General features: G+C 48.9%; 3 protein-coding genes across 3 annotated transcripts; 1 reads left to right on the top strand and 2 right to left on the bottom strand.

The window, feature by feature from the left end:
* Positions 1 to 320: 320 nt before the first annotated feature.
* Positions 321 to 1916, top strand: LOC122377287. The gene is made up of 2 exons (XM_043357233.1): positions 321 to 529; positions 799 to 1916. Exons 1-2 carry the CDS (start codon positions 518 to 520, stop codon positions 1723 to 1725), a joined length of 939 nt encoding a protein of 312 aa, XP_043213168.1. The 5' UTR covers positions 321 to 517; the 3' UTR covers positions 1726 to 1916.
* Positions 1821 to 6437, bottom strand: LOC122377274. The gene is made up of 8 exons (XM_043357224.1): positions 5756 to 6437; positions 4950 to 5071; positions 4498 to 4628; positions 3926 to 4038; positions 3438 to 3643; positions 3169 to 3256; positions 2759 to 2958; positions 1821 to 2494 (listed from the first exon to the last, which is right to left on the bottom strand). The coding sequence occupies exons 1-8, from the start codon at positions 5990 to 5992 to the stop codon at positions 2335 to 2337; spliced, it is 1257 nt and encodes a 418-aa protein (XP_043213159.1). The 5' UTR covers positions 5993 to 6437; the 3' UTR covers positions 1821 to 2334.
* A 3209-nt stretch (positions 6438 to 9646) lies between these two features.
* Positions 9647 to 13137, bottom strand: LOC122377257 (endocuticle structural glycoprotein SgAbd-9-like). The gene is made up of 3 exons (XM_043357217.1): positions 13068 to 13137; positions 11253 to 11475; positions 9647 to 10564 (listed from the first exon to the last, which is right to left on the bottom strand). Exons 2-3 carry the CDS (start codon positions 11265 to 11267, stop codon positions 9989 to 9991), a joined length of 591 nt encoding a protein of 196 aa, XP_043213152.1. The 5' UTR covers positions 11268 to 11475; positions 13068 to 13137; the 3' UTR covers positions 9647 to 9988.
* Positions 13138 to 16357: the final 3220 nt, after the last annotated feature.

The following is a 16357-nucleotide window of genomic DNA, read 5'->3' as shown; positions in this document are numbered from 1 at the left end:
TCCAACTTTAGTGACCTAGACACTGAAACGAGTGAAGATGACCTTACCATATACTTTTCAGAGCACTTGTTACGAGCTATCGGTTGCTTTTCCGCATCTCTGAATTTCTTGTTTATTTTTCCGCGACACTCCCTCGATTTTGTACTTTTTGGAATAATTGGGGGTAGACGAATTCCCCCTCTCATCATGGAGAAGTTGACTGATATGCCCACCTGGAAACGGGTTAATATATATTTTTTTCTAAATATTGCCAGCAGCGTCTTCCCTCTCCACTTAGGTAGGTGATAGGAATGTCTACTGTCTGGGCACCGGCAGGTGTCTGTCCTCCATATCCGAACTGAGGAGATACCGTGAAGACACGACTCTGCCAAGGTCGGGCCGGTGCGACCGGAGGGAGGGGAGGACGGGCGTGGCTCGTCCTCCCACAGCCACTCTCCCTCCCCAGCGGCGACTCTGCCGCACTATAAAGGCGGCCGCCTCACGGTCACAGGCACCACAGTCATCAGCGAGTTCAACCATGAAAGTCCTGGTAAGGAACAGAGGTGCACTTACATACATGAGCATTGAGCATACACAATAGCAGAAGTCATAATAGTTCTAAGCTGTTTATAAATTGTCGCTGACCATACATAATGCTGCTAGTGCAATGAAATGCAAAGCCTTTCGTTAGGTAGAAAAGCAAAGCGAGTAAAATGATAATTTTGCCATAAGCAAGTCAGTCTTTGCTAATCGTTATATTGGGTCATATCGATGTGTAAGTACACGCTCTTATATTCGTGTTTTCGTGTTTCATTGCAGGTGATCGTGTCCGCTGTCCTGGCCGCTGCGGCAGCCCAGTACCTGCCCTACGCTGGGTACGGCTACGCGGGATTCCCGTACGCCGCCGGGTACAGCCTCGCTTCTCCTCTCCACAACACCTACAATGCTCATCCCCTGACCTACACGGCTGCTGCCCCGTACACGACCTACAACGCCGCTCCGTTCTCGTACGCTCCGTACACCACGTACGCCGCCCCCGTGCCGGCCGCCACCAGCTCTCAGTACCACGCCCAGGACGAGCTCGGCAGCTACAGCTACGGCTACGCTGACGGCCTGAGCACCAAGCACGAGAACAAGAACGCCTACGGTGGCACCGTCGGCTCGTACAGCTACAGGGACGCCAACGGCATCGTCCAGACGGTCAGCTACGTGGCCGACTCCGCCGGCTTCCGCGTGAAGGCGACCAACCTGCCGGTGGCCCCGAAGGCCGACCTGGCCGCGCCCGTGCACTCGCTGGTCGGCCCGGCTCCCGTCGACGACACTGCCGAGGTGAAGGCCGCCAAGGCCGAGTTCCAGCGGCTGTACGACGAGGCTGCCGCCGCCGCTGATGCTGCCCCTGACGCGCGCAAGAAGCGCAGCGCCGTGGCGCCTCTGCCCGTCAGCGACACCCCCGAGGTGGTCGCCGCCAAGGCCGAGTTCGCCCGCCTGTACGCCGCCGCCGCCGCCGCTGCCGACGCCGCCCCCGACACCGACGGCCCCGTCTACACCGAGCCTGCCCCGGCTGTCTACTCCGGCTACACCCCGGCTGCCTACTCTGGCTACACCCCGGCTGCCTACTCCGCCCCGGCCGGGTACACCAGCAGCGCCCCTGCCTACACTGGCGTGCCTGCCTACACGGCCGGAGCCGCTTTCTCTTACGGTTACAACTCTGCCCACCTGCCTGCCTACGGCAACTACGCCTACTAAGGAGGGCATGTGTCCACTTCTTCTAGTCTCATTTGATACAATGTGATGCTTTCATCGAGTGGGTTGTCTGCCACTTGATTTTCTTGTTTGTCCTGTCATTTGTTTGTACCATGTGTTGTGATCATCAGCCATTGAAAATGATCAAAAAATCTTCACAAATATTGTGAAGAATATATGTGATGGAGCGAGTATACGTTTGTTTCTTGACGACAAACAGTTGAGACAACTTAGCAAGACGGACTCTCCAACTAAATGGGATTTATTGTGGCTTATGTATACTGTCATGGGCTGTGACAAGAACGATCTTACCACCAATTCGGGAATAATTTAATGTAAAGTCTTCAAAAGGTAGGCATATCTAACATGACTACTAGCAAAGAAGTTCAACAGTAAGCTACACTATCCGAGGCACAGTATTGTCCTTAAATCTTCCCAGCTATTTTGAACAAACTGAATTTTACTTTAGTTATTATTTAAGCGATATCGAAAGCAGAACATAATTGGGTGAGCAATTCAAAAAGGAAACGTGACTGACTTAAATCTGAGGTGGCCATCGGTAGATTTCTGCACCCTCTCGGCACTCTAGCGAGCGCGTTTTATACTATTGGTTCAGAACTTGGCCCTGACGACGAGCAGTCGGGCGGCGAGGCCTTTGCGGCGAATGCGCCAGTTGTTGAGCCACTTCACGCCGTCAGCCAGCAGGTCCAGGATGGAGAGGAGGGACAGGCCGAGCAGAAAGCCCAGCGTGCCGCCAACCTCACCGATCATACTGTGGGTCAAATACAGAAGGTCAGATACATGCGTAGCGACTTAATTACAATGTCACTGGCTCTTGATGCTTTGACATCGGTCAAAGCACGGGTCATTGGGTAAGCTCTAATAAATTATGCGGAACACTGTACAGTGTACAGGCCTGTAAACGGAATAAAAGTTTGATAATCGGTACACAGTGCATTACTCATTTGTTCAATCAAAAATTTAATCAAACTCTTGGAGGAGAGGTTAACTTATCTCGCTACTGATCATAACTTACCTCCAAAAGTCATAATTTATTACTTCTTCGATTGCCGTGTAGTATGTGTCACGGAATCGAAATTTGAACTTGGCCTCCTTATTTTCGACGAGTTTGGTTTGAACGAGCGAGGAGTACTCGACGCCGCGATAGTTGTATGTGACGCATGCCTGGTCACAGGAGGCCTCGCACTCGGGATGGTCTTGTGAGACCGTGAGGCCCTGTAGGAAGAACACCAGCGCTGAACAGTTTTACAACACAAGCCGCAGTTTATTGAATCATAAACAATAATCCAATAAAATTTTCACTTGGGTAATAGAACATAATTATATATAACAATGATAATTGATGTAGTCTTCTCAGCAATTACATCAAAATATTCATCAAGAAATCGTCACTATAATAAACCGTTTCCTTCCAAGTTAATTCACCTTTTCTTCCACCACTCGGCTAAAATTCAGCACGGTATCTTCTTCAGTACACAGCGGTGCAGAATGATGTGGAATCATCCAGTCCAACCTGTAGACAGACATAAAGACATAAATTTTTAGATCAGAAGCCGTCACGCCGTTCGAATAAAGCCAACCGTGCTCGAGCTCATAGCATATCAGTGTTACTGTTTACCGTTGTGAACACATTGTCACGCTACAGTCATTGGTTTCGTCAAATGCAGCATGATCAAAACATGATCAATTCTTACTTGCAGCGTGGTCCCGCCTCGATTAGTTTCTCCTCAAAGCAGAAGCGGAGGCAGCCCACATAGGTGTACCCAGGCTCCTCCCGACACATGTGGCCGTAGCCGTTAAGGTATTTGGACATCTCCACCATCAGCTCCAGCTTGATCGACTTCCCAAGCGGTATCTCGATGTTGCGGTCCAGGCCGAGGACGAAGAATGGGTTGTAAGCCTAAAGAACAAGAGGGACACACAGGGAAACATTTATGAATCCTAATCGGGCCCGAATCACAGATGTTTTATTAGAAGAACCAGGACTGAGCAGCCTTCATTTTACAAACATAATAAGTGATTATCATGATCTCGAGGATTGCAGATTCCCGGGTATATGAATCACAAATCCTATATGATAAAGCCAATTGCTTCGTCATTAACGTTTGTTGATAAGTAAGTGAATCGTGCAGCATGACAGTAAAATGGTGGTCACGTACATATAAATAACATGCTGACTGACCTCAGCCTTTCCGTGAAGGTAGACCTCCACCTTGTCTTTGACTATGTCGTCAGGCTGAAACGCCAGTCGCATTGCTATTCCGTTATCCTTTTCATTCAATGGAGCATTTTGACCTGCAGTAATATGGAATCATCAACGTCTTGTTTATGATAAAAGCGGAACTGTCAGCATCGAAATGGATAAAATTTTGCAATGATTACAGAATATTCATTGCTAAACGTTACGTTAAAAAGCTGAAGGAGACATCACGACCTATAAGCCGCTGTATGCACGTCTCTTTCGCATGTAACGTGGCCCAAAGACAGAAATTAACAAACCAGCTTCCGCATGAAGCCTCCGGGGAAGATTGCGCATTATTAGCATTCGCATTCATCGTGGACCAGGAAAAAAAACGAGATAACGGGAAGAGAAAACAAGAGCAATAAAACTTATAAAAAGAGACATGGAAGGAAAATGAGAGTTATGGAAGTGACTGTTGTAGATGCACTGCGTTTAGGAGATAAAATGAATAATGTAACTGATCAGACTTCAGAGAATGGCGGCGATGAAATGAACACAAGCTAACTGCTCACTTGTGGTGAATGTGAAGCATCTCCTGGTGTCCAAGTTCACCGTTGTTACCTCCAAGTACTTGCCCATAGCCTCTTCACAGGTGTCAGTAATCACATTACACTCCAAAACAAACTGGTCCAGTGTCAGATTTCTGGAACAACATATATTTATTAGACAAGAGTCCTTAAACCTAAACCAGCTCGGTTTTAATGATATTTTGTATGATATAAGTATCTTTCTATGGTGAAGCAATTTGATTTTAATCCATTCTTCCAGCATAATTTATGTATTTATTTGAACAAAAATGGAGCAGTCCATTCGGTGGAGAATTACCAGTAATGTGGGTGTTCGGGCAACGCAAATCCGCCGTCCCAGCACCATTGTGAACTTGACCTCCGCCGCCTGATGCGGCCCCATAGCCAAGCCGGTTCCTTGCAAGTCTCCACCTGTCAGCATTAAGTGACAAACTTACGAGTTGATGTTTGTGTACGAGCAGATGGTCACGGCTGGGAGAGGAAAGCCTTGCTCGAAAGGCTTCCACTTTACCGTCGATATCGTATTATTGTACAGAAGCTTCGTCACGCTGACGAATACCTGAAATTAAAATGGGTTTAAGCTGTGTTTTGCTATTTCGGTGATGCACACGCAGATGTTGCAAGCTGCACGATGTTCGACAGACACTTCGCTAGAAGATTATCAGACCCTTTGCAGACATCAGCGACATGAAATCAAAGGAACCAGCATTAGATACCACTGTGAGCGATATAACACTATTACACTATGAGCGTCTAATGAGCGTTTATTATGACAAAGACCTGATAGAATACTTGTACCGATTCATACATTTTTATATTGTTACAAATTCTGAAGATAAAGTATATTGAACGCAAAGTTGCTGCGAAAACGAAGAGCCACTTTGCGCGTCTCCCACTAATTATCGACCAATTAGTCCTTTGGAATAAATTATTTGTATTTATTTCAACGTTTTTATCATTCCATTTTCCAAGTTACGCCTGTGGTCCCTGTAGCCTGGATTGTCGTACTTTTTATATTTTCAATTTTACTCTAGTTGAACGTCTACTCTTAATTTGAGTCTATAAACTCGCAGTAAGCACTTCATTCCTAAATGATATATACCGCATCCAAATGCATTTTGAGAATACGGGAACCGTTTCAAAGTCCCAACATCATGAAAACTTCAATTTCTATTAAGGAGCGACTGTTTGCTACACGCACATCATCGTATACGCCGGTCGATTACGTGTTTCCTTCACCTACCTGTGTGAGGAACAGCACCGCAAACACGGCGACAATGACGGCTCGAACTCGCAGCCACCAGGCGGTCGCGGCGCCGGCGGGCTTCTCTGCTGTCCCGCGGTCCGGCTGCTCCGTCAGCCGTCTGATACGCTGCAGCTTCCCCGCCTGCTCGCCAGACATGGCGCCGGCGAGGCTCCAGCCGCCACCCTCGACCAGGAACCGCTCCAGCGTCCTGTCCGGGTGGCGGGGGCGCTTCATTGCACGCCGGCCCGGGTCAGGTCGGAGCGGCGGCCACCCGCCGCGTCGACCCGCCCTCCCAGCGATCGTGCGTCACTAGCGATGCGTCGAAGCTCGCACGCGATCAGAGCGTGACAGAAGACATTGCGGCACGAGCTGTAGCTCGGAGGTGCACTGGACGAATGGCCGACTGAAGAGGTAGTCATCTGGACCTGTTCTCATGGAGTGGCGGTGCACTAAACAGCCGCACAGCGCTGTTTCGGTGACGAATGGCCAGGGCGCCGGTGTTTCCTTTGTGCATGCTCATTATGGCACTATTGATGCGGCTCTATTGTGTTGGCTGGGAGAAATGGCGTAAACTGCAGTCGAGTCGTCACAGCGGCTGTCCTCTATAAGGCCGATGACATTGGCACACTGCCTGACAGTAGGCCGGACAGTGTTTACCATTGTTCGACGAAAACGCGTGCGGGTAAAGGCGTCTCCTGACCTTAGCGACGGTATATACCGCTAGTCACCACCCGAAAATGACGTTTTAGATCGTAGACAGGGGTGTAATTTTATATCTCTTTGTGGGGGCAGTGCACCCACAATCCTAAATTATGCCCCCACAATGATAAAAATGCACCCACAAGTCTTTTACAAGCGTCCTGTTCGAGAGCACGGCGCCCTTCGGATGCTCTAACGGCGTCCTCCTGACCGTCTCGCGTTCCTGGATAATATAGCCTTTTTACTTGGCGCCCTTCTGGGAGAGTGGCACTCACTGGCGCCCTTTTGACAGCACCGCGCCATTCGCATGGTCTCACGGCGCCCTCGCAGCCGTCTGGCGCCCCTACGTCCCCACCAACTTAGCATTACTTGACAGTGCAGCGCCCTTCTGGCCTCTTAGCGCCCCTGGACCACATAACGTTTTCAATCACTCGGCGCCCTTCTAGGAGAATGGCGCCCTTTTCATGGTTTCACGGCGCCCTCGTAACCGTCTGGCGCCCCTACATTTGGCCGACCCTCTACATTTGTTTGCGCCCTTCCGGTCACTTTACACTTTTAACCGTGTATTTGCTTAGTCAGACATGTCACTTGAAGCGCCCTTCGGCTAGCAATGTTATCAAAGTCGGTGTTAATTTAGGCTCCACAATCCACATAAAGAATATCTATTGCGCCCCAAAGCGGCCTGGCGCCCCAATACAGCTGGGCACCCACAATCATTTTAGGAAAGTTACACCCCTGATCGTAGACAATTCGCAGAGCTTTTCCATGCCCGATGAGTTACATTCTGTTTGATTAGGTATATAATTAATTGAAAAGACAGCACATTCTTATTGAAGCAAGCAATTGTCTTCCAAACACTGACAGCTATGGCAAAGCAGATCTTCATGCCTCATTCTTCATGCTATAATACCCTCGATTTTCGCCTCAAACCCTCAATTCCACTAGCCTGTACCTTCAACCCTTCTCGTTCGTGCACCAATATTCCACTGCGGTTGCTCCACTCGACCACTTGACCTCGCCGGAAGGTGTGTTTGACGGCTGAGCCGCCGCTCAGATATGTGTCCGCCGTCTTCCCATTCCAACCGCGGACCTCTGCCGGTCACCTCGGCGCCTCCTGCCCCACCGGCACGCCCTCGTCCTGTACGGGATCACTTCCGCCGCGCTGCCGCCGCCCTGTCGCGACCTTGAGACCGCCCGGGGCGAGGGCGCGTCAGCCGGCCGCTTCCTGTATCGGGAGAGCGAGATAGGCGGATGGCCCCGGCGGTGCACCGCCCAAACCGGTCCGAGGGACGACCCACTGCCACTGAGACGCTACGGATGACGGCACAACCGACCAACTCTCGCTCGGCTGCGGCTGAAAGGATGTCAATAAGCTCGAAGCTTGTCAGGTAACTACGTCATTAACTACAATGAAACATTTGATGAGTCTAAAAAAAAAACGCTTAAACACATGGAGCATGTGAGCAATTACCCACCTTGACTTGAATCTCTCTCGGGAGCTTAATCAGTAATTAATTGCAATGATCGTGCAAACTGTAAGGGCGTGGCGTGTAAGGGAGCCCAGCTGAAGCACATCTTAATGTGCATGCATCCGGCCAGAGTCCCGATCGTCGCATCCTGCGTCGTGCAGAAGGGGTCGTCGAAGAGATATTTCGACAGTCATGATAGTCTTGATTCCTTGAAGTCGTGATAGCTGGCGCATTGGACGCTGGTCCCGGAACCATGGGTAGACAAGTAATTTGTCCGGAGACCACGTGGTTGGGAATTAGGAAACTATAAATTCCTAGTTAACTTTAGTAGTAAGTTAGCCTAGTAAGTAGTAGTAGTTAACCTAGTAAGTATAACTTATAATAGCAAAAAAAAGAGGACATCATTGCTCGCTGTTCATTGCAGGACCTACCACTCAGTAACCTTTCCCACATCACCTTGTTCGAGCTGTTGGCTCCAACAGAACCGGTAATGTCATCCCATATTGAGCAGTCTCCCTCGGATAACTGGTTGACAGGGTCAGGGTGTGGGCTATCCCGTGGGGACACTCCCGGCCTTCCGCGGGTGAGCTTTGCTCCTTTGGTGCACTGTCGGTGCTCCTCTCAATCCACACTTTCAAGACGTAATTCAAAGCTGTGGTCTCATTTTCTGTGAAAGAAATTATCGCTTGCCTCATTGCGCATTACCACGGTATTACTCAATGTCAAATGGCATTACCGATAAAAAATATCGGTTGGAGCGTTGGCATAAGACTACGAACAAGCTCACTTTACGAGCATAAGAGTAGCCGGCCGCAGTATTCTCAAGATTTTCGGTAGCCCGCTGAAAAAGGAACAATGCGAAAGACTCAAACAGCCGAAGTGATTTTCGCAGCATGGCAACTATTTACTCGCGCAGTTCGTGAATTTGTGGGCGATTTTGGGCCTTCAAATGACAGCAGTGGTTGACTTTTCGGTTGATGAAAGTTGAAACTGACCTCAGGTAATGAGAGATCATAAGAGATTACCTATACGTAGACGTGCCTCTGGTGTGTGTTCTCCGGTCTCGTGTGTGTTCTGTAGATGTTGTCGAGAGCCAACACTGTATTGACGACACAGCGTTCACAATACGAGGAGAGCACTGAGCAGTGAGCAACCGCCCGAGCCGCCGCGCAGCCCGCAATTCCCTCACGCGCATGGCGTCTGGCCCAGCGCCGGGTCGGGGCCGCCCTAAGGCAGCCAATCAGCGACCGGGAACGGTCACCGCCGCGGGCGTTCCAGTATCTGAAGCACAACAGTAGGGGCGGACGGGAACAGCAGCCACCAGCAGGCGCCAGCAGTAGCATGGCGCCTGGGAGGGGGGGCGGGCACTCGTTGCCCCCATGCATATATATTTTTCAGCTGCTTTTCCGTTTTCGTTTTCAGTAAATCTAGTATATGGGTGTCATCTGTAATTCTTGATTGTTTATTTAGCCAGTCATCCTTCATAAGGTTGAGCACAATAGAGTCATATGCCGTTTTTGGACCTAGCTTGCAACGTTATCAAACATCTTATCCGTAAACTTGATTGCTGAACTGTTTTCTGTATAAGTTATACCTCTTCTTCACGCTGTCGCAATGTTATGTCGTAGGATTTTCAGCACCATTCCATATAGTGTTGGTGCATGTTCCTTCATATCGTATTGCGCTGAATGAAGAACACAGCGAACCTTAGTTTCAGGCGTTTGAGGGAAATACTGCGCTATATTGTGACACATATATGACACTTGATGACACTGGAATTAGATTCATGCTGCCTATGTCACCGTGCAACATGTGATACTACAATGACCCTCAATTTTACAAACAAAATGACCAGAGAGGTCGGCGCTTGACGAACGGTGGGAACATTGGTAAACTGTAGCAAACCGAGAACACCGATGCATCCCACTTCTTCTCACAATGACTGACCTGCAAGTAGCTATTCAACCACACAAGACACAGATTGGTGACTTTTTAAACATCATGATATATTGTCAGCGAAATAAATGAAAATGACACTTCTCAGAAGCAAACATAAAGTCTCTTAAGCACGGCTGAAGAGCCTGGCGATCCTGGCGTCGAAATCAGCGAACCTGCTGTCGAACTCCTCCTTGGCAATCGGCTGGGCGACCGGCCGGGTCACGGTGACGGGCGCGGGCGCCGGGGCGGCGGCACGGACCGGGGCGCGGGCGGGGGCCGGGGCGGCAGGGCGGCTCTGGCTGCGCACCGGCGCCACGGGCTCCTCGTCGATGTAGTCGTAGTCTTTGCTGGACTCGTCGACGAGGGTGGGCGGCGCCACGGTGATGCCCTTGCCGGACGGCTGGAAGCCGTGCTGGTTGGCACCGTACTCGATGGTGATCAGCTCGCCCTGGGCGTCGATGTAGCCGTACTTGCCGAACACCTCGCCGTTGGCTTTGCGCGTCTCCAGCTTGAAGGAGCCGTCGGCGGCTTCGTAGCCGTAAGTGTAGGATCCGTCCTCGTTGGAGTTGGAGATCTGACGCAGGATCGGCACGGGGGTGGTGGTGGAGGGCCGCGCGGTCGGCCGGAACTGCTGCTGCTGCTGAGCGAACTGCTGTCTCTGCGGAGCAGCCAGACAGGCCGCCAGACAGCCGCACACAACCTGAGAATGAAGAGAGACGCGTCAGGTGGGAGAACTTTAGCCGCAGTACCGTCGAAACTGGAGGACGTTCCAATCGTCTTTCAACAGTTCACTTCAGAAAGAAACGACTGGAACAGATTGTCGAAAAGAATCCGGTCCCTGCCGTGTGAGATCCGTTGGATACAGATTCAGATTGTTTCAGTAACAATTTGGTAGTGCGAACACTCTTCTCAGTTAACAAATAAATGTTTTCACGTAGTAGCTCTATAGGTGAGAATAAGCAAAGCTGGCATTTATTCACGCACGATCACTCGCATTGGATGCGGAGAGAAAGCTGCTGCATTACGTTGACCTTCGACTTAGACATGCCTTTTGTGAATTCAGCAACTTATTATTACAATCAACGATCACGCAAAATTACATTTTTTATGCCACATTTCAAGATTACAAGATATTTCCTCACGCAAGATCACATTTGTGATTACATGCATGAGATGCCGAAACAATGTTAGGTACTATATAACGTTGACATTTGTCTTATCTTTTGGCCTTATACCTTTATTGGCCGATTTTGGTAGTCACTGGTCGGTAAACTTTTGAAAATGCAACTATTGCCGAAAAACAGTGTATAGTCAACTAATTAGCGCATTTACACCAACAGAAAGTTGCATTACACGGATCATCCACAGGGAGCATCCGTCGAACTCACCAGCAGTCTGAACATTGTGTTCCGAGTATCGGTGCGTCGATCAGCACTGGTTCCACCGCCGCGGCACAGTCAGTGGCGGCCCGGCTCCGCAGCCAGGTTAAATAGGGGCCCGCTCGGCCGGCGGGATCGGGGAGCCCCAGGCGCGCCACAGACCTTGGGCAGTGACCGAGCTGAGACGGACCGCGAAACCATCCTGCCGCTCTTCCTGACACGTTTCTCTATACTGTCTCGGAATGTGAAGCAGCCATGACAGGACATTTCAGCAGGGAATAAAGACCTACAGGGTGGGGCAGCATAATCGGGAATGCTTTTTGGGCTCTGGTCATGAGTAGGCATGGCATTATTTTGATAAATTATATCATGGCAATGAAACGCCCAAAAGTTGTGCATCATCTGACATGACTACATCCATGAGCATGCAACTTCCTGGAAAAGAGCAGCAAAATAGTTCGACGGTGCTCCAAGTGCTTTGCGCGCGCCCATAGACACTAATGTTAAACGAGTAAAACAAGAACATTTTGTTTAAAACAATGCCATTCCACGTAAAGGTTGCTGGACAGGTCAACGTGTTATCACGGACGATAAGGATTGTGTGGGGATACTTAGGACAAAAAGTTAACGTAATCGTCGTAAAATAACTCTTAGCAGAGGACATACAAGATGACTCACTTGAATATAAGGAAGAAGCTCTTGAGCATATTAAAAAGAAACAATGTTCAAAACTTCAGCGACCAAAAATCTTATCACCGACTGGAATACGATAAAAAAGAATGGCATGCCATATAGGGGATTGTATCGAGAATATTGCAGCGGTCATGCAAAGTAAACATCCTGTTGAGGTGATGGACCTATGGGTGGTCTTCAAGGGAGGTGCACGTGGTGCACCCTACTTCATCGAGCCCGGATAAAACGAGCACCTCTGGTAAATACATCCACACTCTGGCAGACTCACGTGGAGTCGTCGGAAGAGAGGATCACTGACGGTCCAGATCACGTCTTACGAGGACTCTGTCCGTGCTGGTACTGCAGTGAGGACGACATGTTATTGTGTAGGGCACCTCCACCTGAGATGAACCAAAAACTTCTGGTCCTTCAACTCCGCCGATTTAAATCCGACCAAATTCTTTATATGGAGCGTTTTTTGGTAGAAGTTTAATGAACAACTTATCATCAGTAAAAACGGTCTTCAGTGCAAGGTACGAAGCTGATGGGCGATCATGGACAAGCAGGAGGCTGCACGTGCATGCGCGTGCTTTTGGACCCGCCTTGAGAAGGTCATCGACGCGAAGGGCGGTCAAATAGGATGAGGGATAGGTAAAAGGTGACCGATTGATGGGATGTTGTTAAAATAGTGCTTGGAGCTATATTTTTAAATTCATGACCAAATAATCCCGTTTGATATTTATTCCCGATTATGCTGCCCCACCCTGTATGTTGGCTAAGCAATAAATTCAACCCTGGAACTAGCCGACTTGATGAGAGAGCTGGAGTCGGATCACTTAGAAAACGTTTGATAGGTAATAGGCGCGTGCTTAAGAAACCGATTTAGACCGCACCCGTTGTGCGTCGATGTAGTCCTAACACATGTTGATCTATTACCAAGAACTTATCGTGTCGTTATAATCGTAGATGCCTTGTGATTCTAGACTTATTAAATAAATACTTAAAATGCCTGATAGGCTTCTTATAAATAGGCAAGCTCCATTAAAATAACTCGTTATCTATTGCATCATAATCTACATAGCGTACCTAGATTATGCATAATGTACATAGCATAATGTACATAGCGGTCCACCTCCCAGTCATGGTACTTACGTATGTAGAACATCCCGGCTGATACGTTATTCATCTATGGCGCGCTCATGCAAGCCGTCCACGGATAATTGTTTGCTGCAACAGAGGTAATCCACGACACAAGTGTGAGCGGTATGGGAGCGAGTCAGTGGGTCCTCGGCCCACCACGCAATGACAATGACCCACCTGGGACGGCACCAGGTGCAGCCGGACCGGGAGTACCTACACCGCTGGTGTGGTGGAGTGCCATTGACGTGGGTAGGTATCAGGTCCACCCAAATCATAGGGTAGCCTGGGGCAAGACGCCCCAGATAATTTATTTTGCTTCATAACTTTTGTCCTACATCACCTGGAAGGCCAAATTTGTGCTCAATGCGTTCTTTGGACATTTTACTTTAAATTCCACCCCTCAAATTCATTCACTTATGATCGGACTCCCAGATATGAAGTGATTTGTGAAGCAACTGCAAATGGGGCATTTTGCCCCAACCCCAGGGCAAAACGCCCACGGCCCGGGGCAAGAAGCCCCATACTGTAGATTAAAGATTAAATATGCTAGTTGACCAAATCTTATATGAGAGGTCCGTTAGACCTCGGGAGGCACGGCACTGAAGTTAGCACCTTCCATCCTATCAGGTGTTCAGCTATGACACTATTGTATGAGCAGGTTTTTCACCTGCTTCATAAGGCCAAATAATAAATTATTGCCATGCAACTGTCAACCAAATACTTCCTTTGCCATCCGGTTGCTGAGAAAACTACACATAAATGCATAGAAACTTACTGTTTGCCAGCTACCGAACATTAGGAAGTAGGTAGTACGAACAACACATGAGGCAAAACGCCCCATGGGGCTTTTTGCCCCGCGACCTACTGGGGCGTTTTACCCCATCACGTAGTTCGGTCAGAAAACAACGCCTTGTACTCCAGCAAGACATAATTTAACACGAACCAACCCGGCATTATAAGCGTTAGATAACAGTTATTCAAAATACATAAAAGTCGTTAACCTGATGTGGACCATAAAAGAACGCCATGATGCATAACCTGACAACAAAACATAAAAATCATTCCAAAAACACATTTTTGGCTATATCTCCCTAAGGAGTCATCACAATTTCTTTCCAGTCTGGTCATATACTGATCATATAGTGCACGTTTTATAGAAGAGAGAATATTGCCCCAGATCCTTGCCAGTTCCGAGAAACATCGGTGAGGCGTTTTACCTCGGCGGGGCGACTTGCCCCGGTCTACCCTACTGTTGTGATACAATAGCGACACCATTATTCTATTTGCGCCCCCCTGCGCAAGTGCCATGGGCGCAATTAAAATTGAGGTACTTTTTAATAAAAGTGTAGAAGTTATCATAAATATACTAAAGGATGTTTACTGTTTCAGTGAAATATAATGAAAAAAAAAAGTTTTTTTTCTAAATATCACTCTGAAAATCACACACGTACCTATCGCATAGGTATTTTTATAGCCAACGGGTCAAAATACTGCAGAAAAGCTAAGAAAACGCCCGGTAATATCTTTGCTGGCGTAATGAGCCCTGCTGATTGGCTTCGTCGGAGAGCTTGGGCCATAAAATGAATTATCCAGTGGTGAAAATATTGTTTTCGATCACAAAATTCTAAACATGCCATTGAATTCGTGGAAATGTTGGTGGGCGCAATTGGTTAGGAGGGCGCAATACACCCACTTTCCCCTATCTGCTATGGCAGACATTGAAACTTGTAATGAGGTGAGGTCACTTGAAGTGACCTGTTGACCTGACCTTGAGTGATCTTGGTCTGAAATTTTCTCAGCATTTGAAGAGAAGATGTTTGATAAGCCGATAAGGTGTGCCGCCGCCGTTTTTGAGATATTAGCGAAAAACCTGAGGGGCAGGGGCGCGGGAACTATACTTTCCGACTGGGGGGCACACCATAATAGAGATTAACCTAGGGTACCCCCATATCTAGTTTTCTCACCGGTTTTAGGCCACTTATTTTTCACCCCTCGGCTTTTTCAACAAAAAAAGAAAACATTTGCAAAAAAAGTGTGGTATTCCGTCTCAAAGCTGTGGGGACACCGCCCCCACGGCCCCAGAGTTGGGGGGGGGGGCAAGCTGCCCCCACTGCCCCCCCCCCCGGCTCCCGCGCCTATGCTGAGGGGTGTCAACCCCCCAGCAGCGGCGTATCTAGGATTTCTCTCAGGGGGGATCCGAAGTCAAAAGGGCCCTTGACTGACTGGGTTGAAAGGGCCCTTAAGTGGCAAAAGGGCCCTTGAAGCCTGAGGTGAAAGGGCATTAGCCCGCGCCCCGTAGGGGGGGGGGGCGAAACGGCCCCCTGTCCTCTTCCGTAGCTATCTCCTAAATGACTGCAGATATCGCCACCAAACTTTTAGGACCTCTCCGGGCATCCATTTTACACATTGTGACCTTTTTCCAGAGGCTATGATAGGTTGGCCGCAAATACGTCAGAATGACGTCATGTTCTGCCATTTTCGACCCAAAAAAGGTTTCGCAGGAAGAGCTATCAGGCCTACAGAGCTGTTGAAACATGAAAATGTTCCGATATAAAAAGTGTAGAATTAACAGGCTTAGGTCAAATCTGAGCACAGTTTACAGTAAGAGCGTTAAAAGAGCTTTGTTTGTTTTGCTGGGTTGGATCCAGGCCCTTCGGCTTTCGGTCTAACGAGACCATTTCAGGGCCGGAGGGATGATAGGAATTGAGGGAGACATTGGTCTGGGCGGGCACCTTGGTGACTCACTGGGGCTGAGCCTGTCCAACAGGACAGGCCGACCAGCCTCCCAAGTGCTCACTGCACCCGGTTACGAGTGTGCTTCCTTAGGAGCTGCAGTGCGCTCCAATGGGAGCCGCCCGCATGGAATAAAGTTGCCCGCCCAGGTCCAGTCCGGATCAGGGGTTGCGGCATGGAGGAGAAGGATTTGAATGTCCTGAGGATGGAAACGGCGAAAGGGGTGTTAAAAGAGCTATTAACTACGCTTTTCCCCGGTACTGTAGCTCTATTCATTTCCGAATCATGCGGTGGTTTGTTGAAAATTGTCGAAATTGGACCTGAAAATTGGCGAAATTTAACCTTGGATGACCTATGTGAACTGAATTTTGAACTGATCTAAAAAGTGACTGGCGTAATTTCGTCATTATTGTTTGCTTGCGTCCCTTGGAACACTGCCTTAGGCGTGTTGGTACGTGGCTCAGAAGCCGAGTTATAGATGCAGGGGTGCGGAGCCGAAGCTGGAGCCGGAGGAGCCGCCGGTGCCGGCATATTTTGCCTGGAGCCGGAGCCGGAGCCGTGAAACAATA

Source organism: Amphibalanus amphitrite, unplaced genomic scaffold, assembly GCF_019059575.1.
Source record: "Amphibalanus amphitrite isolate SeventyFive unplaced genomic scaffold, NRLGWU_Aamphi_draft 000043F_arrow, whole genome shotgun sequence".
NCBI lineage: Eukaryota > Metazoa > Arthropoda > Thecostraca > Balanomorpha > Balanidae > Amphibalanus > Amphibalanus amphitrite.
Note: the sequence above shows the minus strand (reverse complement) of the source record. Positions and strands in the feature narration are given on the sequence as shown.

Excerpts from the sequence above, each read along its gene's own strand:
- LOC122377274 (XM_043357224.1), bottom strand. The coding sequence starts at position 5,992 with ATGAAGCGCCCCCGCCACCCGGACAGGACGCTGGAGCGGTTCCTGGTC. Across the intron at positions 3,644-3,925 it reads ACCTTCACGGAAAGGCTGAG|GCTTACAACCCATTCTTCGT; the intron begins GTCAGTCAGCAT and ends CTTGTTCTTTAG. Across the intron at positions 2,495-2,758 it reads ATAAATTATGACTTTTGGAG|TATGATCGGTGAGGTTGGCG; the intron begins GTAAGTTATGAT and ends TTTGACCCACAG.